The 25,944-nt window shown below is 34.0% G+C and overlaps 3 protein-coding genes across 3 annotated transcripts; 2 read left to right on the top strand and 1 right to left on the bottom strand.

Moving 5' to 3' along the window:
• Positions 1 to 10,724: 10,724 nt before the first annotated feature.
• On the top strand, positions 10,725 to 11,722 carry LOC131614378 (F-box/kelch-repeat protein At3g23880-like). Its single transcript, XM_058885972.1, has one exon. The coding sequence runs from the start codon at positions 10,913 to 10,915 to the stop codon at positions 11,720 to 11,722; it is 810 nt and encodes a 269-aa protein (XP_058741955.1). The 5' UTR covers positions 10,725 to 10,912.
• Positions 11,723 to 13,696: 1,974 nt separating this feature from the next.
• Positions 13,697 to 16,127, bottom strand: LOC131614380 (uncharacterized). Its single transcript, XM_058885973.1, has 7 exons — positions 15,991 to 16,127; positions 15,795 to 15,861; positions 15,470 to 15,570; positions 15,247 to 15,374; positions 15,063 to 15,153; positions 14,833 to 14,989; positions 13,697 to 13,849 (listed from the first exon to the last, which is right to left on the bottom strand). The coding sequence occupies exons 1-7, from the start codon at positions 16,125 to 16,127 to the stop codon at positions 13,697 to 13,699; spliced, it is 834 nt and encodes a 277-aa protein (XP_058741956.1).
• A 1,283-nt stretch (positions 16,128 to 17,410) lies between these two features.
• On the top strand, positions 17,411 to 19,662 carry LOC131612121 (F-box/kelch-repeat protein At3g23880-like). The gene is made up of 2 exons (XM_058883942.1): positions 17,411 to 18,747; positions 19,388 to 19,662. Exons 1-2 carry the CDS (start codon positions 17,468 to 17,470, stop codon positions 19,422 to 19,424), a joined length of 1,317 nt encoding a protein of 438 aa, XP_058739925.1. The 5' UTR covers positions 17,411 to 17,467; the 3' UTR covers positions 19,425 to 19,662.
• The last annotated feature ends 6,282 nt before the right edge of the window (positions 19,663 to 25,944 follow it).

Raw genomic sequence — 25,944 nt, forward strand, 5'->3', positions numbered from 1 at the left:
CCTGTATTTTTGCAAGCTTTTATCGGGCACGCCTAAAAGGACGGACATGCTCGTTTGCCATCCCTAAGTATAATATGAACGTACAATAAATTTATACTATTTAAACATTCAATGGATTTATAGTATTTAAACATTCAAAGAGTCTAACGGAAAAATCAGTTTTATATGTTTATCGTTTACGAAGGACTAAACTTGGTAGATCATAAAATCATGATTAATGTCAAGTTCAGTAATATTATTTATTAAAATTGAAATTATATTTAAAATTTTGAAATTAGTTGGAATTCTAGAAATTTTACACTTTTTAAAACTTAAAAAAAAAAAAAAAAGTTTACGTATAACAACAAAGAAAAACTAAGTTGTTGACGTTGGTTTGACATGTTTCACCTTTAGTCTAATAATTAAATAATGTTATAAATTAGTTCTTAACTCTAGTTCGTTTATTTTATTGAGTTTAATTGAAATATAATCGATAGTATAATATATTTTTACACTGAAAATGAATCGTAACTATTAAATTGTTAAATTATATTTGATTTTTATTTTAATTATATATAAAGTAAGTATAAGGAATAGTTGTGATAAATTGATAGTGTAAAACTTTTTATACCGATCAAACATAACAACTAATCTCTATCTCATAAATATTTATCTTAAGTAAATATAATTTTTATTAAAGTAAATTAATTATATTTTTTAAAGATTAAAAATTTATAATTTTTAACTTTTTTGACTGAACAATATTTTATAATTAAATTATTACTAAAATATAGAAACTTTATAAATATATATATATATATATATATATATATATATATATATATATATATATATATATATATATATATATATATATATATATATATATATATATATATATTAAAGAATTAAATATGTTTAAAGAGACAAAAAATAAAATTTGGTAATTTTATAAAAAAAAACATATTTAATCCAATTTTAAATAGTATTTTATTTTGATATTTTTGAGACCGAATTATAATTAAAATAAAATAGCATAAAATTTAGGATTTAATGGAAATACACAAACAATGTAAAGTAGTTTTACACTGTCAGTGAAATCCAAACCATTAACTTTTATAAATGTTTGATTTTTTTATTTAAATAACATTTAGAGTATTTATTTTTAAGGGTTGTGATACACTGACAGTGTAAAACTACATTACATTTAAGCTCTAAAATTTATATAATAACAAACTTGTGTATATTATAAATGAGAAAAGACAAGAATGAGAGTGTAAACCTTTCACGACCATGTATCCTATTCCTACCAAGTCCTAGTATTATTTTTAAATTAATGAAATAACATGACAGAATGATATATTCTCTTGGATACACTACAACACGGAACAGCTTTCACAGCGCTTTTTTTGGCCTTTAACAGCGCTTTAAAGCGCTGCCATAGCCAGCGCTGGCGTAGGCTACGAAAGCGCTTTTAAAAGCGCTCTGGTAGACCCCCCCTTTAAGAGCGCTTTCCTGGAAAAAGCGCTCTGGTAGGACCCCCTATTAGAGCGCTTTCCTGGAAAAAGCGCTCTGGTAGACCCCCCTTTAAGAGCGCTTCTTAGTAAAAGCGCTGGCAAAGACCAGTAAAAAAGCAAAAAAAATTAAAAAATTACGCAGCATACAAAAGCGCTTTTGGAAAGCGCTCTGGTAGGCCCCCCTATGAGAGCGCTTTTTCCAGAAAAAGCGCTCTCATAGGGGGGCCTACCAGAGCGCTTTTCCAAAAGCGCTTTTGTATGCTGCGTAATTTTTTAATTTTTTTTGCTTATTTACTGGTCTTTGCCAGCGCTTTTACTAAGAAGCGCTCTAGTATGTGGACCTTTAAGAGCGCTTTTTAGAAGCGCTGTAGTTGCTAAATGAGGTATTTTTATGTGCAGCCTATAATTTAATCCTCCCAGTCGACCTGTAATGTTTTCGACCTGTAATATTTTCGACCTGTAATATATTTTCGACCTGTAATATATTTTCGACTATATTATTTCAGCCATCAGTAAGACAATATATATACTAATATATACCATTATAATATCCAAAATTATATATATACATCATTACAAAATTATATATATACATCATTACAAAATCAACAATATTATAGTTCAAATCTGCATGAAAAATAGCTTAATATAAAATTGACACAATTCCTCTTTGATTTCTTCTAACTTTAGCTTCGAGTACCCAGCAGCACGGAATTCGTCAAGGTACTATAAAACAAAAACATAATATGAATAATATATTTAGGTAAATGTAATAAATTATATGAAATTATCTTAAGTTATAACTTTATACCGTGGGAGGAATCTCTAATTGATTCGCCTGAATGATTTCTTTCATAAACCTCAATACAAAGTATCCGCAGTCTGAACTGTTACGCTGTAGCGGACACTACATAGAAAAACAAATAAGATTCTATATAAGTTGTCTTATTTTACCAAGTAGCATAAATATTATAAGCAAATTTGTGAAAAGTAATGTACCTGCACTTCGATCCAGGTGATGTTGTTTGATTTAGTCCGGGATACCTGTGCGTCCCGTTGACTACGGAATACTTGTATTGATCTAATTAACAAATATATAAAAGCATATGTTTAGATCAATCCCACAAATAAGTAAATATATAAATATACACGAATATATATTTAGAACGATCCCACTTACAAATCAACGATTTCCTTCATGGCCGGATAATTGGTCCATTCACCCTTTACCGAATTCAGATAATACACGACTTCCCTTATCGGGTTGATAGCAAGCAGCAACCAGTGTGCTCTATAAATTAAAACAATAGGTTATATGAAAATATTGCTATACACTAAAGAAACAGAGATTAGATGAATAAAGAATGAGAAACTAACCCTACTGGTCGGGTATTATACGCCCAAAGATGCAGACATTCTGTATTGCCGGTGGACATGAATCTATCGACTAAGCGCTGTCTAACAGATTCCGGATCCGAAACAATTTCCATTCCGCTACAATGGGCGGAAGACACGAACCGGAATCTGTTAGACAATGCAGTCCCGCGCAACACTCTGTCATACAACAACCTTAAATAAAAACATAATAAACATTAGATTCTTTTCATTGAAAAAGTGTAAATAAATTATATTGTGGGACTAATTAAATAATATATCGGATGAGTGAATATTACCGGATGTATGAATGCATATTACTGACGCCTAGTTGATCTTGGTTAAAAATCTCTTGCAAGTCATCAATTGTAATATGTGACTTGAACTCAATACCGAAGACACTTTCATCCATATCGATTTCCCGTAAAGCACCATCCTTCATATCGGACATATCAACCATTGTTGCGAGTGTCGCTCGGTATCGAGGCACAAAAGCACCGCCTTTTCTTGCCGCTTGCTTCGGAGGACCACTGGGTGGTACACTACGAACCTGCTGCGTCACTTGTTGTGACTCCCGAGCGGATGCCTAAAAATCATATAAGTTAGGTAAAATATAAAATCATGCATATTTTGATTCAGATTATATATTAACACTTTAAATGTACCTCTTTTAGCGATGCAACAGACTCCTCCTCCTGTAAAATCCCTTTACCCTTAATTGCGGGTTTTATAGGAGCAGTCTAAAAATAAAATGTAAAACATAATTAATAAACGGTTTAGAATTGACATTCGAAAACTAAATGATTCATAATCGTTTTCAATTTACCTCATCACTAATGGTAATGAGCTCCGAGGGCCATGCAACAAACGATCCTATTGCATCTCGCAGCAATGTCGTCTCTGAGACCATGTCAGGTACCGGTAGAATCGCATCACGATCTAATACAACATCCACCGATACTTTCAGGTGTCCATCCGGGAGCGGTCTGTGGTGAAGTAAATCTCCCGAAGTGTTGTGCACTTTTCCCTTGCCAACTAGTCGATAATTCGGTTCCGATAAGTATAGTTGGCAAGATGAAATGCCCTAAACCAAAAGTAAATATAAAGTCATTATCATTAATAAAATAGAACAATTTAAAAGGAAAAAAAATTATAATTACCTCGGGAAATTTCCTTTGATAGTTGATACTAGCCTTATCACTAGTTTCTTTCACCGATGAAGTGTTGCACTTTTCTCTCATATACACTTCTTTATCTCTTTGCAATTCAGAGACTTGTGCTTGCAATTCCGCCAACTTTTGCAACACTTCTTCATTTGAAGGATTTCTTCTCCTAGGACTCTTGTAAAAAGAGGTTGGAGTCACACCATGACCCTTACCCCTCACCCGACCGGGATACTCGGGAGCATCTAGTACTCTACTAAGTACGCTCTCCTCACCGGTGGATGCCGATTGCGACAAGGTCTCCTGTAATTCATTTACATTTAAATAAATATTAGTGGAGATAAAAAGTCATTTATATATTAAAAAACATTTGATTTAATTAAAGACACAGTATTATACTTACACATTCAGTATAAACTCTCTGAACATCGGGATCGACAGCGTGATTCTTGCCCACACGAGCTTCCTTCCACAACACATGTACAGGAAGTGAAGCTTCCTCACTTTTACTCTCCTCCAACTATGCATTGACACAAACGATAAAATCGTCAATTAAAACATGCACATGTAGACAATTAATTAAATCGAATTTCTATTTACTTACAATTTTATCCTCTAAGCGTGCATATCCCAAACGCCCTTTTTTGTATGGATACGCGGGTTTGGATGCTCTCTCCCTATTCGTGGCACTCTTTTTCTGAAAAGCTTCATCTCTTTGCTTTACAAACTCAGCCCAATCTGCTTCATCAATGAAGGTCGCATACTTTGTTGGCCGTCCCGGTGCATCTTTAAGAAATTTTCCATCTTTATCCTTAAGATAGGTGTTTGTCAAAAAACTTTTCCACCCTCTATATCTCTTGCCGGCCAAACTAAGTATGTAGCTTTTACGTTCATCTGGTATCTCAAAAGTCCTCTGCAAAAAAACGTACGCATAGTGTGTTAGTATAAATAATTTAAACAATTTATCGTCAAGATAATAACAACAATTAACCATATATGATATATACCTGAAGCTCTTCCCAAATCGCTTGTTTTTTCTCCTCCAATTCTAAATTTTTCGTTTTCGATTTCCAGGTAGCTATGGAGACCGGAATATGCATACGGACAAGTGGATACATGGTTCAAAAGTTATGTACAAAACGAGAATATGCACCAAATTGAATAAAACAAATTAGTCGGACTATGTATACTATTACCTTTATCACTAACGTCTCTTTCTTTTCTTGGTAGGTTTGTGTACTACGCGTCTCTTAACAATGCGGACGGTTGGATTGATCCAAATACCCTCATTATGATCATTTCTAATACAAGATTCATTCTCATTTTGATCGTTTCTTGTACAAGATTCAATGCCAACACCAATATCACCTTGATCTTCAATTTTTTCATCAACTATTTTGTTAGATAAAAGCACTATAGACCATTTCGTACTTGTCGGATCATTGACATAGAACACTTGTTTAGCTTGAGAGGCTAGAATGAAAGGCTCATCTTTGTACCCTACCCTATTGAGATCCACTTGCAAAAATCCTGACTTATCCATTCGTACGCCACTATTATTTTCAACCCACTTGCAACCAAATACAGGAATCTGAAACTTCGCGTAATCAAACACCAAAATGCGCTCGATAACCCCAAAATATGACAAATTTGCAAATTTCGGATTTAAGTCATTCGCACTTGATATGTGCATAGCTTCAGCTACCAAGGTAACACCACTATTTTGCATAGTACTTTTATCATCCTGTTCTTTGGTATAAAATGTGTATCCATTAATTGCGTATGCGCTATAAGAAAGTACAATTACAGATGGACCATAGGCTAAACATCTCAACCTTTCTGTTACTGAAGCAGGATCTGAACGATACTTTGAATAAATATGATCTCTAAACCACGGTATGAAACTTCGATTGTGCTCTCGTACTATCCAGTTCTCATTTCTATTTGGATTTAAATCTCGGAGAACAACTTTGTGCATTTCAACAAACGGCTCAACCTCAATCTCATTGTGCAGAACATACAAGTGCACTTGATCCCGTTCGACCATTGATACTGTCACAACTTTATTTCCAATTAGCCTTTTTCCTTCTTTTTTTTCGACAATATGAGATTTGGGGAGTCCAATTGATTGAACATTTGACAGATATTCAGTACAAAACTCAACCGCTTCTTCAGCAACGTATCGCTCGGCAATACAACCCTCCGGTCGACTTCTGTTTTTCACGTACCCTTTTAATATTTTCATATAACGTTCAGCAGGGTACATCCATCTCATATAAGCTGGTCCGCACAGTTGTGTCTCTTTCACAAGATGAACGACTAGATGAACCATTATGTCAAAAAACGAGGGAGGAAAATACATTTCAAGATCACATAAAGTAACAACTATCTCATTTTGCAATGTTGGTAAGATCGCGGGATCGACCACCTTACTGCAAATAGACCTGAAGAAGAAACACAGCTTAGTTATTGCGCTTCTTACTTTTTCTGGCAGAATAGAACGTATACCTATTGGTAAAAAATGTTCCATTATAACATGGCAATCATGCGTCTTCAAACTCTTTAACTTGAGGTCTTTCATGGACACAAGTCTTCTAATATCTGAAGAGTAGCCTTCTGGAACTTTTACTTCACTGAGGAACTTACACAATGTTTTCTTCTCCTTTCTAGATAGAGTGTAAACAGCAGGTGGCAGATATGTTCGTCTTCCTTTCGTCACAGGCCCCAATTCAGTTCTCATCCCCATGTTTACCATGTCATTCCTTATGTTAACGCCATCCTTAGACTTTCCTTGTATATTGAGTAGCGTACCTATAACGTTGTCAAATACATTTTTTTCAATATGCATAACATCCAGGAAATGTCTTACGTACAACGACTTCCAATATGGAAGTTCAAAGAAAATTGACTTCTTCTTCCACCCACCCTTGACAATTGAATGTGCAAAAGGCTTGCCAAACTGAGTGCTCACATCTTTCACCTTTTCAAAAATTTGATCACCTGACAAAAAAGGCGGGGCTGTACGATGTTCGGCCTCTCCATTGAATGCTTTTCTCCACCCACGGTAGTGATGATTAGAATTTAAGAATCTACGATGGCCGAGAAAGACATTCTTCTGACAAAGCGCCAATCGTGTCGTATCGGTTTCATCTTCACAAACAGGACACGCCTTTTGACCCTTGTTGCTGTACCCGGATAGATTTCCGTATGCTGGAAAATCATTAATTGTTCCAAACAACATCGCCCTCAAGTTGAAACTTTCTTTCCTATACCCATCGTAAACCTCCACACCTCTCTCCCACAAAAACTTTAAATCTTCGATTAAGGGTGCCAAGTATACGTCTATGTCATTCCCTGGTTGTTTAGGCCCAGAAATTAGCATAGATAACATCATGTACTTACGCTTCATACATAGCCACGGAGGTAAGTTATAAATCATAAGAATCACAGGCCATGTGCTATGCGAGATACTTTGAATACCATGCGGGTTCATTCCATCAGTAGACAATGACAACCGAAGGTTTCTTGCTTCTTTTCCAAATTCAGGATATTCAGTATCAACTTTACTCCATTGTGGTGAGTCTGCCGGATGTCGCAACTTTCCATCAATAATTCTTTCATCTGCATGCCAAGTCAAGTGTCTTGAATCGGTCTCACTACGATACATGCGTCTAAATCTCGGAATTATAGGAAAATACCATAAGACTTTAGCAGGAGACAACTTTTTCTTATATCGAGGGGCACCACATTTAGGACACTCATTCAACGCTGCATACTCGTTTCGAAACAAAACGCAATCGTTTGGACATGCGTGTATCTTATCATAGCTCATTCCAATAGAAGACAACATTTTTTTGGCTTCATACGTTCGATTGGGAAGAACATTATCCTCTGGTAGCATATCTTTCATAAGGGCTAATAACTCTGTGAAACTTTTATCCGACCATCCATTGTCCGCCTTTAAGTTGTACAACTTTAACACCGCAGACAATCTTGTGAATTTTGAACAACCATCATACAACGGTTTCTCTGCATCGCTTACCAACCTCTCAAACATTTTGGGACAATCCGCTAGATCTTCTTCCAGCGCTTCTGCAATCTCTTCGACTCGATCACAATCGTATGTGTCTGTGCAATCGTCGTTTGAAGCATACTTCCTATTACACCTCGACCCAGCATTCCCGGTACTTTTCTCACCATGCATTGTCCAACATGTATAACTTCTATCAATTCCAAACCGTAGTAAATGAGATCCCAACTGATTCCCGTCAACCTTACCCCCGGCATAACAGCAACCCAAGCAAGGACACGGCATTCGAAGCGGGTCTTTGGAGTTCGCAACCGCAAACTCAACAAATTCCCATACCCCTTTCTCGTACTCTTTCGACAATCGGTTTGAATTCATCCATGTCTTATCCATGTCTTAATTAAGCTAAACAAATGCTTCTTGGTTTCTCTATCAGGTACTAAGGAATTCTGTCAAGATAATAAATAGCTATCATCATAATAGAATACCTAATCAGAAAACCTAATCAGAATACCCGAATTCTTAAAGAAGACATTACCTTATTTCAAGGTAATATAAGTCCACAAACCAAAAAATTGGTTGAGAGACACTAAATTGATATTAAATAGAACCATAAACAATAAACTATAAGCAGAAAATAACAAACTATAAGCAAGAAGAAAGGGATAGTAACCTGAGTTAGACTTGATGTGGGAGATGGGTAGGTTTGAATCGGCGTTGTACAAGTAGAAACCAGAGACTTCAAAGTAACTGTAAAATTAAACACACACACCATGCGGTTAAATACACCACTACTAACAAATATCAAAATAAACCCAATCTAGAACTCAATTATTTAAAATGATATGAAATCAATTATCAATTAGCTAGTAACTACAAACAAGAGAAAGAACAGATGCATACATGTGTACCACGGCTTGTTCAACATACATTGGTTCGTAAATGAGAGGCTAGTTCATTAGTCCTAACAATTAACCTCAACTAACAGTCTAACTTTATAACTAACTTACAACATAACCACCAGTAGGATTAAGTGATAACTAACGGTCTTTTTAAAATAGAATCTTAATTTATTTTCATACATTACTTTTAATATGAAATGAAATAAATATCGAATTAGTAATGCTTTGAGATTATAAGAAATCAAATTAGACAAAATACATATTATCACTTTCAAATATATATGCATTTATACAATTAAACAAACTTTAGTAACAAAGGTCTCCATTTTTCAAAACTCTACTCCTTTTAAGAAATGAAAGAATCCTCACTCATATTTTAGAATCAAGTAAAACCATAAAACATTAAAGTGAACGTAGTTTCTCTTAATAATCATTTGGTGTAGACAAGTTATTAACCCTCAATTGAACTACCCATTACAATTCAAATAACTCAATGATATGACAAAGAAGAAATTATGCAGCAAGTAGTTCATGCTTTCATAATATACTATAGCTTTCATTTCATATCATATACTATAGCTTTCATTTCATGCTTTCATTTCAAACAACCCATTATAATTAAAAACGAAAATGGCACTAATGTGTTCTATTCTTGACAAATGTGTTTGCAATTTAGATATAAAAATATCAAAGTTCTGTTTTTAGCTAAAATAATGGCACTAATGTGTTCTATTCTTGAAAAATTGTGTTCTTCAGCACAACACATTCAGTACCCAACAACAAAGCAACAAGAAATTGTGTTCATGGATTATAACCTATTAAGAAACATAGCCAGTCGAACAAAAACAATTAAAAATAAAGCAAAAGAAAACAAGGTGACATACATGAAGATGAAGATGACGGCGGCGGTGGAGGCGAGATGCTACACGGCGGCGGCGGCGGTGAAGAACTTTGAGTTGTGGGAGACAAAGTGGGGGAGACGAAGTGGAAGAAAAAAGATGGGGGAGACAAAATGGGTTTTCTGGGTTTTCTGGGCAAGTTAGCGTCAATGGGAGAAAAAAGATGAATTAGGGATTCTGAACGCGTAATATCAAATTTTAGTAATAAGGCTACTAAAGCGCTTCTGGAAAGCGCTCTCATAGCCTGGTCTATACCAGCGCTTTTGACAAAAAGCGCTCTCATTAAACACCCCTACCAGAGCGCTTTTGAAAAGCGCTTTCGTTCCCCCCACGTTCCCCCCACCTACCAGAGCGCTTTTGTAAAGCGCTTTCGTACCCCCCACCTACCAGAGCGCTTTTGAAAAGCGCTCTCATAACCCCCCCCTACCAGAGCGCTTCTTAAAAGCGCTTTCATACCCCCCCACTATTAGAGCGCTTTTTTAGCGTGTTTTTTAATTTTGTCTTTAGCGAAGCCTATGCCAGCGCTTTTCCTAAAAGCGCTTTCGTAGGGGTGCTGCTAAAAGCCAAATTTGGCGTAGTGATATAAGCGCAAAACTTTTTTACATTGAATTCATTATTATAAAGAATATTAGTAAAAATATTTCATAAAAAGAAAAAACTTATAAACACTTGAAGATTCCCAATAGAATTTACAATCATGTATCCATCTCCATTGTTCTTCCCTCAGGATCTCATCACCGAGGTTTTATCTATTCTTAATGTTAAATCTATTTTGCGAATCAGGTGCGTTAACAAATTTTGGGACGCTCTCATTTCATATCCCGCCTTCGTGAAATTGAATTTCAAAAGATCAGCAAAGCGAAATCCTCAATTCATTCTAATTTCCGGTCATACCAAACATATCCCAAGGGAGTCACCCTATGGAAGTGATGATGAGAGCGAGCATGAATGCGGTGTCATTCCCTATTCCATTAGCAGTTTGGTTGATAATCCGTCATTCAACCTTTCTGTCGACTCTTATCAGCTGGTGGAAGACAAATGATGCTCTCGTATGGTTGGTTCTTGCAATGGATTGATCTGTTTGGCTGGTGATTACTTTATTCGTGAGTATAAAGACCACTGGCTTCGATTGTGGAACCCAGCCACTAGGACAACATCCCCAAAATTTGGGTGTGTTCGCGAATTTCGCAATCCACTAGATATTTTCGCCTATGATCACCGTTATAAATACATATTTGGTTGGGATGAATCTACCGACACTTACAAGGTAGTTGCCTCAGAATTCAAGGAACCTGAAATGAGAAGCAATGTGAGAATTCTGAGTTTGGCTGATAATGTTTGGAGAAAAATTGAAAGTTTCCCAGTTGAACCCATGGATTCAGACTATTCTTCTGAAAGCGATTATGTTGGTATGTATCTCAAAAGCACTATTAATTGGTTAGCTATTCGTGATAAACTTTGGTATATAGGTGATGATTATAAGAATATTAATGTTGAGCAATTTGTTATTGTTTCACTTGATTTAATAACTGAAACATGCAATCAATATTTATTACCTCGTGATTTTGACGAGGTGCCTCCTGCACAGCCAACTGTTAGTGTGTTGGGGGATTGTCTCTGTTTTTCTTATTGTTACAAGGAAACAGATTTTGTTATATGGAAGATGGAAAATTTCGGAGTTGATGATTCTTGGATTCAATTCCTTAAAATTAGTTATTACAGTCTTCAAATTGATTATGACTATAGTGACGAATATATAAAGTATCATTTAAATTTCGTTCCGCTGTTTCTGTCCAAGGATGGTGATACTTTGGTACTTGATTGCAGTAGGTTATTCATTGAACAACTTCGAATATCTTAATGAATGATTTATAGTTTGTAAGAAAAGGTTTTGAACAAACAAAGAAAGAGTAATGATATGTTGTATATTATAGATTGGAATGAATTACCAAGGGCTCCAATAGCAAAGCAAATAGATGCAACATAGAAAAGAATGTGGTGGAACGACATTTTGTATGACTCTAACCCGTACCGGTCGCCCTTACCGTCTCTCTCTTGTCGCTTCTTCTCACATCGAACTGCTTGACCCATTCTCCAATACACTGTAAAACCACCTACTACAACACACTTTTATTCCTCCTTCTCCGTCCAAACAAACCACTGAAAACATCGTAGAAGAACAAGGATCTCGTTGCCAGTTTCTCTTGATCTTGTATAGTGACTTCACATTTATGATGGCATCAACTATTATATCATCATAAATTAAATTATGTCAAAAAAATATTGAAATAATAATAAAGAATATGCTTACCATATAAATCAATGTTGACAAAATATTTTTCTTTCTAACGAACGGAAGCAAATAAAACAAAAAATTATTAGTATCTCCAAAACATATTCAACTTCACTATCTTTCCCACCCCAATTCAAAACAAAAAGAGTAAGAAATAAGGAGGAAGTTGTATATGAAATTAAAATGAAGAGGAAAGGATATCCTGTGAAATAACCATCCCTCCTCCGCCACATATTTTGCCGGAACCCTACGAAAATTCCAGGTTATGAACCAAATCTGTTATGAATACAAGAATAAGAAAACAGAAAAGAAAGAACAATAGAAGAGGGAAAAACATACCTTTTTAGAGTAGCAGAGGAAGGAGAAACGGAGACGAGAAAGGAAGGAGAAACGACAGATTTAGGGTTTGAGGAGATGACGGAAAGTTTAGGGTTGGAGGAACATACAAAGAGGGTGAGAGAAGACAAAAATGGAGAGAGAGAGAGAGAGAGAGAGAGAGAGAGAACAAAAAATTGGAGAACATTTGATTGGTTTATCAAACTATTGCATTACCCAATGGTTTAGTTATTGTTAGCAAATAAACAATAGCGAAATTGAGAAAAGGGTGCCACTTGGAATAATGGGTACATTTGATTGGTCTAATAGAGTTTTGATTTAGCAAATTACCAAAATGGGTATATGTTAATGCAGATTTAACAAAGCAAAAGGGAAATTAAGGGAGTTAATAAGTATATTATAATCTTAGTTAGGTAGTTGATTTGTAACTCTTATATCCTTCATTTTAATACCTTATTATAGTTTGAGTTCGTTCTATTTTAAAATATGACAATAAGCATATGTTTTTTTGTGGGATAGACATATATGGGAATGTGGTTATTAGTCAGTCTCCTAGATTCCGAGTGTTTACTGATGACCATCAGTAGTATTAGAATCCGGTTCGAATAAGCGACCAGTTACTTGTGTCAAAAGTCTTATTGACATGGTGGTTAAAAGGTGTGTTCCATTGAAGTGTCCATGATGAAATAAAGGTGTCTTTCAATAGCGGTACAATCATGTGGATGAAAGTGCTCTTTCTTGAGGGGGGAGCATAATGGATGGACTCACACTTGAGCACGAGATTGTTGAGAAACAAGTTTGCGTTGTCTAAAAAAACAAATGTAAGTTCTAAGTCACACATTGTTTAGAAAAGTGAAGGTTTAACACTTTATAAGTGAGAGAATCCATATACCTATTACCTTAAAGTTTTGCATGAATATGTGGTGTCTCTCTCATTTGTTTGGGTGAGTCTTTGACTTTTAGGTGAGCATTTGGCCCAATATGAATGCTTCCACCTCACAACAAATATATTTGCCATTATTTTTCTGCCATCAGAATAATTATTATAGTGATGAATTTGAGGTTGTCATGGCATGAGTAATGTACAGGCATGCCATCCATACAAATCTTACATAAACAGGTGTATATTTGTTGAAAAAGTCTATTTTTCCATCGAAAGACATAAGCAAAACACACACTAAACTAACAACAGATTTAATCATTCTTCTATGATTTAATTATCTTCTTGAGCTTATTTGATGAAATTTCTCCATCACATAATCCTTCCAAAGTAGTGGATTCACTTGATGCACCAGGAAAATGCCTTTTACCAGCAGGTGCGACAGCATCAGGTTTGTGCTCAGAAGTAATTTCCAGGTCCTGAAGGATAGAAGAATAAAATTCAGGATTATCGATACAAATGTAAGGAAGTAAATGTGGAACATGATACAATATAATATACTGGTAGAAAACCAAAAAAAAAAAGGCGTCCACAATTTGAAGTTTGTACCTCCAGAGGCTATGATATTATAATTTGGATTGGAGTAGGTTCCTTTGCAATTAAAAAAACAAAAAGAACATCAGTCGATAGGTTCATTATAATAGCATTAAATCTTATATAAAATGAATGATAATTTATAAGAGGGTACCTTATTTGTTCCCACTTTTCCTTAAGTTGTTGGATAATAAGGTCATTTTTTATAATCATAACGACTGAACAGTTCTTCCAGCGTGGATGCCACTTAATCTTAATAGCCATTTCCAACTTAAACATTTGATCAAGTGCTAATGGGAAGTCCAATGGATCAGTAATTCCACACTATATAAAGAAGTGGCGGAATTAATGTACGCATAGTATGGGAAAGTACATTCTATTCCGTGATCATAATAAATATATAACCTCGATCATAGTATTACGAAGTTGAGATGTAGATAAACCCAAGAGCATTTCACTTTCTCAGTTCCAAAACACAAAATTGCAATTTTGACCGCCATGTGTAACCTCAATCTCAATCTTATACTTGAATCATCATAAGAAATTGTTCCATTAAAGTAGACACAACACGAAGACTGTTATAAACATGACGGCAACAACATAGATTAGATGGCAACAACTAAAACCTATAGATTTCATCCAGGGTTTCATGACCGATTTCACACTCAAATGGGGGTTTGTCACCACGTGTTGTATATTGACCCATATGGCAAGCACGATAGCACCATCCGAATGGAGACATGATCAATAATTTTATTGTAGTGATAGTAGCACAAAATGTAATCTGGACAAAGAGATGATTATATAAGAAATTATCACCACAAATGGTGAGGTTATAAATATAATATGAAACAATAGTAAGACATACATCCTTAAGTTGAATAATCTCAGCAATCGGTAAAACCACAACCTTCGACAACAATTTTTGCACGGGAGTAAGCTGAGAATTTTCAGAATTCTGTGAGGATAGTTGCGAATTTGATCCGAGTTGATCAGATAGAGTTACCCTGCTTTCCTTAGACATTCTACAGAAAGTGACAAAATTAGCAAAGCTCTAAATAAAGCAATGACACATAACGAATAATAATAACAACATACTTCTCTATAAAGTCTTTCATGAGAGGGAAATCAGCATCAACACATAAAAGGGTCACATTATAGGTGTTTGTCACGGACAAAAGATACTTTCCTGCACAAATAAATTAGACTTTGTCAGTGATTTTTAACAGAATTCGTATTTCTCCTATTAATTTAAAATGATTTACATAAGTGATGAAGTAACCTTCTTCCATCATTTTGGCATACTGAAGCAATGCATTTGTAGGAACTGGTGCATCAACCCTATCTTTGTTAAACCTGATGATCTTGTCCGCATATGATTCCCAAAGAGTACAGTTTAACATGTTGTTGCTAAACCATAATCACAAAACATTAGGATATAATACATGATTCTACTATAGGAGAGAGTTAAGAATTTGAAGAACAAACCCGTGGTCACGTAACACCATATTACTTTGCTGTTTCTTTGCACCAGATCAGTCTGTGCATAACCAATATTGTCCACCATTCCAATGACATCTGATATAAATATATTAATTTCACAGGACTAAAAAACCATGAAAAAATCCACAAAAGAAACAACGAAAAAGTATATTTACCAAACATGACATCTTTGACAAACTTCCCTGTTATGATGTCTAAAAAACTTGTAAAAACAACCGGCTTCGGGGGTATCTCATGTTTGTCTTCATCAACGAAAGACGTTCCAACAGTAAACTCTACCATAGGTTTGTGTCATGATGCCTTGAAGGCCAGAACATTCGGCACTACCTTAAATTTGATACAATATAGGTATGACCTAATAGGCATTTTTTGTTGAACACCGACACATGCGATGCTGGAACAACAACATGAATATCATCACCCTGTGACACAAACCAAAAAAAGTTTCAAATTATATGGTACACAACATAGGGAAAATCATACATAAATCATAAACATGCCAAATCATAAACAGGCCAATTACCGATTATCAACAAAGATCATTTCAAAATGTTCCTTGTTGTTAGACACAACATTCCATATGAGGTGAATCCTAACAACAATCTTCCAAAGCTCTTCTCCATCCTTGATGTCTGCTAATCTTTCAACATGCCTAGCCATAGTCATGCAATTTCATAGCACACTGAAATATAACCGCAGAAGTTAGAAAACATCGAAAGAAGAAGAATGATTATTGATAAATATGAAAGGCATTATATGAGACCATTGTTGCTGTAAGCGGTTTGGAAGGTGGATGGGTAGAGAGAGTAAAGAATCTGTAACTGCAACATGATGAGAGTTTGAGAGGTTTAACGTTGCAACCTTAAAACTGGCGCAACACACAATCAGTAGGGAATGATGTGGAATATTGTGAGAGTGAGGTGCTGATGTGGCATTGCCATATGATCAGAAAAAGTTAGACTTTTCTTATATGATAGATTTTCAAAATGATTAGGCTTGAATTTCCCTTCATAAAAAAAAATTCAACATAATAAAAAATATAATAATTATAAAAATTAATAATAAAAAATATTACTTATAATTATTTGTGCTAATTGATATGATAAATAAAGAATGTGTTTTTCTAGTATAACGTTATAAATTAATTTTTAATTTTATTTCAATTATTTCATTGAATTTAATTGAAATATATTTATGGTATAAAATATTTTTACATTGATAATAAATCGATAGATTTTAAATTAGAGTTTAAAGGTAGTGCACTGACAGCGTAAATTAACTTTATTCATAATTTTTTTTAATTAAAATTGTATTTTAATTAAATACATGAATGTGATTGGTTGACGGTGTAAAAATATTTTACATTGTCAGTGCATATCCTTTTTTTCTTTTTAAATTATATTTAAATTTTATTTTAATTATATATAAAGTAATCATGAATGATTGTGATAGATTGATAGTATAAAACTTTTTACGAGCTGCATAACAATTAATCTCTATCTCATTTTGTCCTTTTCAAGTTAATTTCTGACAAAAAAATTCATAATTATTTATCTAAAGCAAGTATAATCTTTTTTCTAAGTAATTTAATTATATATTTTTTTAAAGATTAAAAATTTATCATTTTTAACTTTTTTGACTGAACAATATTTTATAATTAAATTATTTGTAAAATATAGAAACTTTATAAATGTATAAAACTTTAAATAGTATTTTATTTTGATTTTTTTGGACCAAATTATTATAATTAAAATAAAACAGCATAAAATTTATATAATAACAAACTTGTCTACATTATAAATAATTGAGTTTAATGATATTTTCATGCAAATTAATATAACTTCTATCATATCATACAAAGTTTTTTAAAATTTTCAATCTGACTTATACAATAAAACTTTTACATTGCATATTCCTTTTTTTCTAAATAATAATAGTAAAAATATTTCATAAAAATAATAACCAGAAGCACTTGAAGATTCCCAATAGAATTTACAATCATGTATCCATCTCCATTGTTCTTCCCTCAGGATCTCATCACCGAGGTGTTATCTGTTCTTAATGTTAAATCTATTTTGCGATTCAGGTGCGTTAGCAAATTCTGGGACGCTCTGATTTCAGATCCCACCTTTGTGAAATTGCATCTCAAAAGATCAGCAAAGCGAAATGCCCAATTCATTTTAATTACCGGTCATTCAAAACATATCCGAGGCGAGTCACCATATGGAAGTGATGATGAATGCGAGCATGAGTGGGGTGTCATTCCCTATTCCATTAGCAGTTTGGTTGACAATCCGTCCTTCAACCTTTCTGTCGACTCTTATCAGCTGGTAGAAGACAAAGGATGCTCTCGTATAGTTGGTTCTTGCAATGGATTGATCTGTTTAGCTGGCGACTACTTGATCCGTGAGTATAAAGACCACTGGCTTCGATTGTGGAACCCAGCCACTAGGACAACATCCCCAAAATTTGGGTGTGTTCGCGAATTTCGCAATCCACTAGATATTTTCGCCTATGATCGCCGTTATAAATACACATTTGGCTGGGATGAATCTACCGACACTTACAAGGTAGTTGCCTCAGAATTCAAGGAACCTGAAATGAGAAGCAATGTGAGAATTCTGAGTTTGGCTGATAATGTTTGGAGAAAAATTGAAAGTTTCCCAGTTGAACCCATGGGTTCAGACTTATCTATGGACAGCGGTTATGATGGTATGTATCTCAAAAGCACTATTAATTGGTTAGCTATTCGTGATAAACTTTGGTATATAGGTGATGATTATAAGAATATTAATGTTGAGCAATTTGTTATTGTTTCACTTGATTTAAGAACTGAAACATACAATCAATATTTATTACCTCGTGATTTTGACGAGGTTCCTCCTGCACAGCCAACTGTTAGTGTGTTGGGGGATTGTCTCTGTTTTTCTTATTGTTACAAGGAAACAGATTTTGTTATATGGAAGATGGAAAATTTCGGAGTTGATGATTCTTGGATTCAATTCCTTAAAATTAGTTATTACAGTCTTCAAATTGATTATGACTATAGTGACGAATATATAAAGTATCATTTAAATTTCGTTCCGCTGTTTCTGTCCAAGGATGGTGATACTTTGGTACTTGATTGCAGTCAAGAATACCCAGATATTATTTATAATTGGAGAAATAATAAAGTAGTGCGAACAAACATTAATGTAAGGAAAACAGTTACTGATGGCCAAACGTACGATTCTGTCTCATGCTCTGCCAATGGCTATTTTGAAAGCTTAGTTTCAGGAGTGTAAGTTCCTCTTCCATGGTTTACATGTTGATACTAATGTTAAGTTGTATTTGTAGTTTTCATAATTATAGATTGTGTGAATGTGTTTTTTATGATTGTTTCGATTGATTGTATTTTTTGAATGAATATCTTATTGCTATCAACAAATTGCATTGACATGTCTAAATAGTTTTTTTCAAAACAACATTAAGTGCGGATTTGATACAAGGAAAATAACAGATTTCATATGATATTCAGGGGAGGTATTGAAAAATATCTTAGCTGAATAGGGTTTAGTTTTATAGAATGAATTGTAACTAGTAATCAGTTAATCACATATAGGTATTAAAAAATCTGTAATCTGCTATTCTGCAGGCAGGTTGCTTTAAATTGCATTATCTCTCGCTAAGCTTTTTTTCCCTTTATAACTCTATGGAGCTTATTTTCTTATTGCTAACCCACTTTTCTTTGCTCACTTTCTTGTAACATACATACATAACTGAACTCAATGTAGTGTAAAACTAACATTTCAGTGAGTATTTGTATTTCAGTATTTTTGTTCAATATTATAAATTTTTACGTATAATTGTAGGTATGTGATTATATTATTTTACATCAATTTATGTTTAACAAATAAAATGATAATTTTTATATCTGGCAGTGTCGGGGGAATTCAGAGCTTCGAGAACAAGAGTTAAGGCAGTGTCGGGGGAGAAAGAATTCAGAAGAAAATGGTTTGAGTTAGATAAGAGTTTTGTATCTGGGCCTGAAAAATTTGACCTGTTTTGACATCAAGTGCAACAAATGTATTTTTTTACCTATTGTCAGAACAATTTCTAGTATTACTTTCCATATGAGTGTAAAAGGCAACTCATATTTCATTGAAATGATGTAGACTTCTGTTGGCTGAGTTGGAATTACTTGTGCGTGTAATTTCTTCAGTTTTAAATTTAAGGAAAACATATGTTTCCCTTTTAAAGTATTCATAACTCTTATATCCTTCATTTTAATACCTTATTATAGTTTGAGTTCGTTCTATTTTAAAATATGACAATAAGCATATGCTTTGTTTGTGGGATAGACATATAAGGGAATGTGGTTATTAGTCATTTTCCTAGATTCCGAGTGTTCATTGATGATCCATCAGTGGTATCAGAACCTGGTTCGAATAAGCGACCGGTTACTTGTGTCTTCTTGACATGGTGGTAAGGAGGTATGCTCCGTTGAAGTGCCCATGATGAAATAAAGGTGTCTTTCAATGGCGGTACAAGCATGCGGATGAAAGAGCTCTTGCTTGAGAGGGAGCATAATGAATGAACTCACACTTGAGCACGAGATTGTTGAGAAACAAGTTGTTTGCGTTGTGTGAACAAACAAGTGTGAGTTCTAAGTCTCACATTGTTTAGAAAAGTGAAGGTTGAGCACTTTATAAGTGAGAGAATCCATATATCTATCACCTTAAAGTTTTTGGTGAATATGTGGTGTCTCTCTCACTTGTTTGGATGAGTCTTTGACCTTTAGGTGAGTATTTGACCCAATATAAATGCTTCCACCTCACAACAAATTTATTTACCATTATAATTATTATTATTTTGATGAATTTGAGGTTGTCATGGCAAGAGTAATGTACAGGCATGCCATCATACATATCTTACATAAGCAGGTGTATATTTGTTGAAAAAGTCTATTTTTCTATCGAAAAAGAAAGTGTAGCTAAGGTGGTTTTCTTTGATACGATATGTGTTGTAAATTTTGTTTTTTCATTTATGCCTGTGTTTGATACCCACATCAAATTTGACTTCTTCGTCTATTATTATTATTATTAGTATTTCTAATTCACCAGATATATAATTATAAGTAGAAATTGTTTGGTCTAGAAAAAACAAGACCTCGAATCCCTATCATCATTGTGTAATTATGGCAACTACTATTTCAGAAATTGAATCTTCAGTTTTGACCTGAACTAGCTGCTACTACATTCCCTTTGTAACTTTAAACTCATTTCAACATTGTTTCATGAGTGTTTCTTCGCATCGATTTTGGATGACTAAAAATGACCTAGAGAGGGACTTAGTAATATATTCTTTGACATGATGTCAAAACTGAGATTACTTTTACACTAATTTTTTATGTACTCTCATATTATAAACCCAATGATAGGCATTTAATTGTTTATGTCAGTTTGTGTCAACTTTGTAAGCAACTTTTCATTTATCATTTATCACTACTATAGTAAAAAGAATGACCCACACATGTATCATGTGCCAAACACATGTTAAGGTTAACCCTAATTTGGTCTTTACTTACACTATCATATTTATAATTTTTTGTTTATTTACTTTATCAGTAACTAACTTTTTTTTTAAGAGTATAACAAATTTTGTAACTTGTGTGATTTTTTTTGTTGACAAATTGTAAATTCTAGTATTTTTCATATAAATTTTGTGGAGGAATACCAACAATATCTAAAGGTTAACTCTAGTCATAGTCACATCAATTGAGATGAAAATGGGGCGGCTATACGTTAGACAGTGCCACGTTTAAATAATCTGATGACAACTGTTTGAATAAAGGTAACAATGGAAAATTTCAAAAGCGTTTCCATTTTGAAAGTGCTTGGATTATTGGAAAAGACTATCATGAGGTGATAGATAAGAATTGGAAGAATGATGCAAGTATCGAGGCCAATTTGAATGCAGTTGGAAAGGATATAGAAACCTGGAAGGATAGTTTCATTGATCAAGTTTTGAATAAAAAGAAGGAGCTACTGATCAGACTGCAAGGAGTGCAACGTAGCTTACAGATTAAAGGAGAGACAATGTGGAGGGATTGAGGAGACTTGAGATGAAGCTGCAGAAACAATGTAGTGATATTTTACGAAAAGAATAGTTGATGTGGTTCCAAAGATTTCATACAAGATGGTTGGCTGATGGGGAACGAAACACGCCCTATTATCATATGAAAACAGTTTTTCGGAGAAGACAAAACAAAATTCTAATGCTGAAGTCTGATCAAGGAGAATGGATTGAAGAGGAAAAAGAGCTTAGAAATCATGTCAATGAGTATTACAAGAAGCTGCCTGAAATTGGCGTTGGATGGAGGGAGTGGTTTACTAGATCTATTACCTTCCCATTCATACATATTGATGATATTAACAGAATGGTAGGTCAAGTTGAGGAGTTGAAGTGAGGAAATCGTTGTTTTCAATGAAGCCTTGGAAAGCATCGGGCCCGGATTGCTTTCCTGCAGATTTTTATCAAAAACTGTGGAAGACTATGGGGGACTCAGTGTGCAAGCTTGTCAAGCAGATTTGGAGTAGTCCTCATGAAATTGGTAGTATCAATAAGACCGATATTTGTTTGATACCTAAAGTGGATCAACCTCAGAATATTAAACAATTTCGCCTCATCTCTCTGTAATGCAATTTATAAGGTGGTGAGTAAAATGGTGGTTGATAGGTTGAAACCTTGTATATAAAGAATAGTGTCGTCGTATCAAATCGGTTTCGTGCCTGGAAGAAATATTCATGAAAATATCATAGTTGCTAGAGAAGTTCTGCATAGCATAGATAAAATGAAGGGTAGAAGGGGATTCTTTGTCATTAAGGTTGACCTCTCAAAAGCTTATTATAAGATTAGTTGGGAATTTTTGTGGAAGGTACTCTGAAGTCCAGCTGCCAGAAAATCTCAAAATTTTGATCATGCATGATGTTACAAACGTTGAAACAAATGTTAATTGGAATGGAGCTAGGAGTGATTACTTTAGGCCACAACGTGGTATTAGGCAAGGGGGTCTGATTTCGTCGTATTTATTTGTGATGTGCATGGAGAAATTGTCTCATTTGACTCTTGAGGCTGTAGATAATAAGAAGTGGAAAGCCATCAAAATGGGGAAGCAAGGCCCTTGTATGTTGCATTTAATGTTCGCTGACGACTTGTTGCTTATGGGAGAAGCAACGGAGAACCAGATGCGTTATGTGATGGAAATATTGCAGAAATTTGGAGCAATGTCGTGACAGGAAGTTAGTAAGGAAAAAACTATTATTTTCCAAAAACGTGACAAGGAGGGCCAAGAGGAGACTGTGCGAGTTGTCTATGTTCATGGAGACACTTGAGCTTGGGAAGTACCTAGGTGTGGCTTTAAAGGGGAAAGCCTTGAGAAGGGGTGATAATAACTACATATTGGAGCAAGTTTTGAAAAGATTAACAGGTTGGAAAACTAGGCATCTATATTTTGCAGGCCGTGTTACGTTGGCAAAAAGCGCTATCGAGGCTATTCCGATATATCGAGTGTGCACCATAAAGCTAGTTAGAAGACATTCAATAGCTTCAGCAGAAATTTTTGTGGGGGGATATAGATGAGAAAAGTATTTATCATGCTGTTAACTAGGATAAAGTTACTAATTGCAAATCTGAAGAAGGAGTGGACCTGAGGAAGTTGGAGCAAATGAATAGAGTCTGCTGCATGAAGTTAGTGGGGAAGCTTATTAATGACGATAGTGCGATGTGGTGCAGTGTGTTGAAGAATAAGTATAATGTTACGACTGAGTGTAACCCAAGAGGTGTGGATTCCAAACTTTGGAAGGATATTGTTAAGCTTAAACCAGCTATGTTATCACATGCTTGTTGGATAATAGGTGATGGTGTCGTAATTGATCTTTGGGAAGACTGCTGGGTTGAAAAAGACTTGCAGATTCAAGATATGGAGTTGAGTATTTCATAAGAGTTAAGGAATATAAAGCTTAGAGATTTGGTTAATTCCGACGACAAATGGAATTGGGCTTTGATGAATGATTGGATGTTGTATTCACTGATGCAAAAGATTAAGGCACTTCTCCCTCCAAATTTGGAATCGGGGATGGATAAGATAATTGTTGCAGGTGAAGGGAGCTATGGCATTACAATTAGCAATTTGTATCGCAGCCTTGATGAGGATGATGTTGTTGGAGATATTTATATTTGGAAGAAACTCTAGAATCTCAGAGTTCACGAGAGAGTTAAGCATTTTGCTTGGATGCTAGTGCATGATCGCTTACTATAGAATCTGTAGAAGAGTTTGAAGGGTTTGGGCAATGCCGCTTGTGCGAGCTGCAATTGCGTTTGCAAAAGTACTCTACAAGCATTTAGAGATTGCAACACTGTTATGCAATTATGGGACAATTTTGTACTGGATAATATAAGGTTGAACTTTTTTAATGTTTGAACACATGGATCGGATCAAGATGAATATTAACCATAGTGAAGATTGGAGTAGATTTTGGGTCGAGGGTTGCCATAGTTTGTGGTGGTGCCATAATATGGAGTCTCACAATGAGCAGTTTAGAAGACTTCATTGCATAAAATATCATGTGCATAATAATATTTTTGAGTTTAATAAAGCCCAAATGAGTAGGGAGGTTACTATGAGTAAGGGATGTAGCACAACTCAAGTGAAGTGGAAAGCGCCTTGAGAAGGATGGGTGAAGCTCAATACAGATAAAGCTCGCAATATTAAAAGCGGTGCGGGTTATGGTGGTCTGCTTCATAATCATAAAGGTGAGTGGCAAGGTGGTTTTTACAAAATTCTGGAGATGTATAGTGCTTTATGTCCCGAGCTGTGGGGAGTCTTGGAAGGTTTACAATTAACCAGAAAAGCGGGGTTGAAATAAGGTGGAGATATGTGTGAACGCTATTCTGGTGGTTGAAGCTATTGATTCGGATATTGTCAAAGAGGTTGAAGGTTATGCTTTGATCAAGAAAATTTGAAACATAATGAAGCTTTTTGATGAAGTGAATGTTCTACACTCGTATAGAGAAGTTAATCTGTGTTCTGATAGATTAGCTAGAGCATGCATAGAGAGTTATATAGACATGGAGTTTTAGGATGAAATCCCAGATTTTGTTCAGGAACAAATATGTTTAAATTTCGAAAACTCTGGTTTTGTTAGAACTATTGTGTAGTATTTTTTTCCTTTTGGGCCTTGGCCCTCCACTCAACTAATTTTTTCAACATTTCAAAAATTTGATATACTAAGTTAGATTAATTATAGATTTATTGCATGCTGGTGTTTTTAAACAAGTAATGTGCTTTTTATATCTAAGTCCAATATAAGCTGGTTAACTTAATAAGGTTTCAGTTTAAATTTCACAAGGAATAGAGTTTAAATTTTGTTGTCAACCTTATAATTTTATTAAGAATTTAAAGGAGATGTACTAATAGGTAAAAGAGTTTTACAATGTGACCTAAAAAAACATATCAATGTGACCTAAAAAAACATATCATTTGGCCATGGAATAAATTATCTCAAAACTACAGTATAATTTGGCGGAATTCATAGTCGTGATTGGTTGACAGTGTAAAAATATTTTACAGTGTTAGTGTATCATCTATTTTCTCATTTATTAATGGATAACACAATATCCTGTTGTGTTTGTTAAACTTTAGAGTTTTTTAAATCCTAATGAGGACCTCTTTGTTTCAGCTTAAAAAAATATTTTTTTTTTTGTATTTTTGAAAATAGATTTTTCAAAACCGTTTTTTAAAATATTACAAGTTTTTTTATATTCGTTTTTTCTAAAATGAAACATTAATTTTGATATCCTATAACATAAACATAAATTACTGAAAACCAAAACTTAATCAAAATTACTATTTGAAATAACTTCAAAATAACGTGATTTTTAAAAATTTTGATATGAAATTTTTTCCAATAATAATCTTTTTGATTCTTCAAATTACAAAGTCAAAAGGGTCTCTTTGTCATTTCCTAATCAAGACATTTTTACAAATTCAAAACAAATCAGCATGCGCCATGTGTCCTCTTCTTCTCTCACTTTTTCCTTCTTCTTCAAATTGAACTATTTCTATCCTTCACTCTCTCTATTAAACACTCCACACACTTTACAAATTTTAAATTATATTTACTTATTTCTCATTCTTCTTTCAAATTAAATTCATTTTTCTTTTATATTTCTATCTCTTTTAATTTCATCATTTCTTTTCTACCTAATTATGTTATTTTCTTCTAATTATTTTTAATATATTAAAATATATAATTATATTATATGATTATCTTATTAATTACTTATTGGTATATAAATATATACAATATTGACATTTAACTTTCAACTCACAAATCACTATTAGAAAAATATATATTTTATTTTAATTAATATTTTAATTATTTGAGATATAAATTTTTATTTTCAAATTTCAAAAAAAAAAAATTTCCTTGCATGT

Source organism: Vicia villosa, linkage group LG6 (genome assembly GCF_029867415.1).
Source record: "Vicia villosa cultivar HV-30 ecotype Madison, WI linkage group LG6, Vvil1.0, whole genome shotgun sequence".
Classification (NCBI taxonomy): domain Eukaryota; kingdom Viridiplantae; phylum Streptophyta; class Magnoliopsida; order Fabales; family Fabaceae; genus Vicia; species Vicia villosa.

Bases quoted from the DNA above. Each gene is read 5' to 3' on its own strand.
- LOC131614378 (XM_058885972.1), top strand. From the start codon at position 10,913: ATGGTTGGTTCTTGCAATGGATTGATCTGTTTGGCTGGTGATTACTTT.
- LOC131614380 (XM_058885973.1), bottom strand. From the start codon at position 16,127: ATGGCTAGGCATGTTGAAAGATTAGCAGACATCAAGGATGGAGAAGAG. The intron at 15,571-15,794 runs GTAGTGCCGAAT...ATGGTTTTTTAG, and splicing joins TATATTGTATCAAATTTAAG to TCCTGTGAAATTAATATATT. The intron at 15,375-15,469 runs GTGTTACGTGAC...ATTATGGTTTAG, and splicing joins AGAAACAGCAAAGTAATATG to CAACAACATGTTAAACTGTA.
- LOC131612121 (XM_058883942.1), top strand. From the start codon at position 17,468: ATGTATCCATCTCCATTGTTCTTCCCTCAGGATCTCATCACCGAGGTG. The intron at 18,748-19,387 runs GTAAGTTCCTCT...TATATCTGGCAG, and splicing joins GAAAGCTTAGTTTCAGGAGT to TGTCGGGGGAATTCAGAGCT.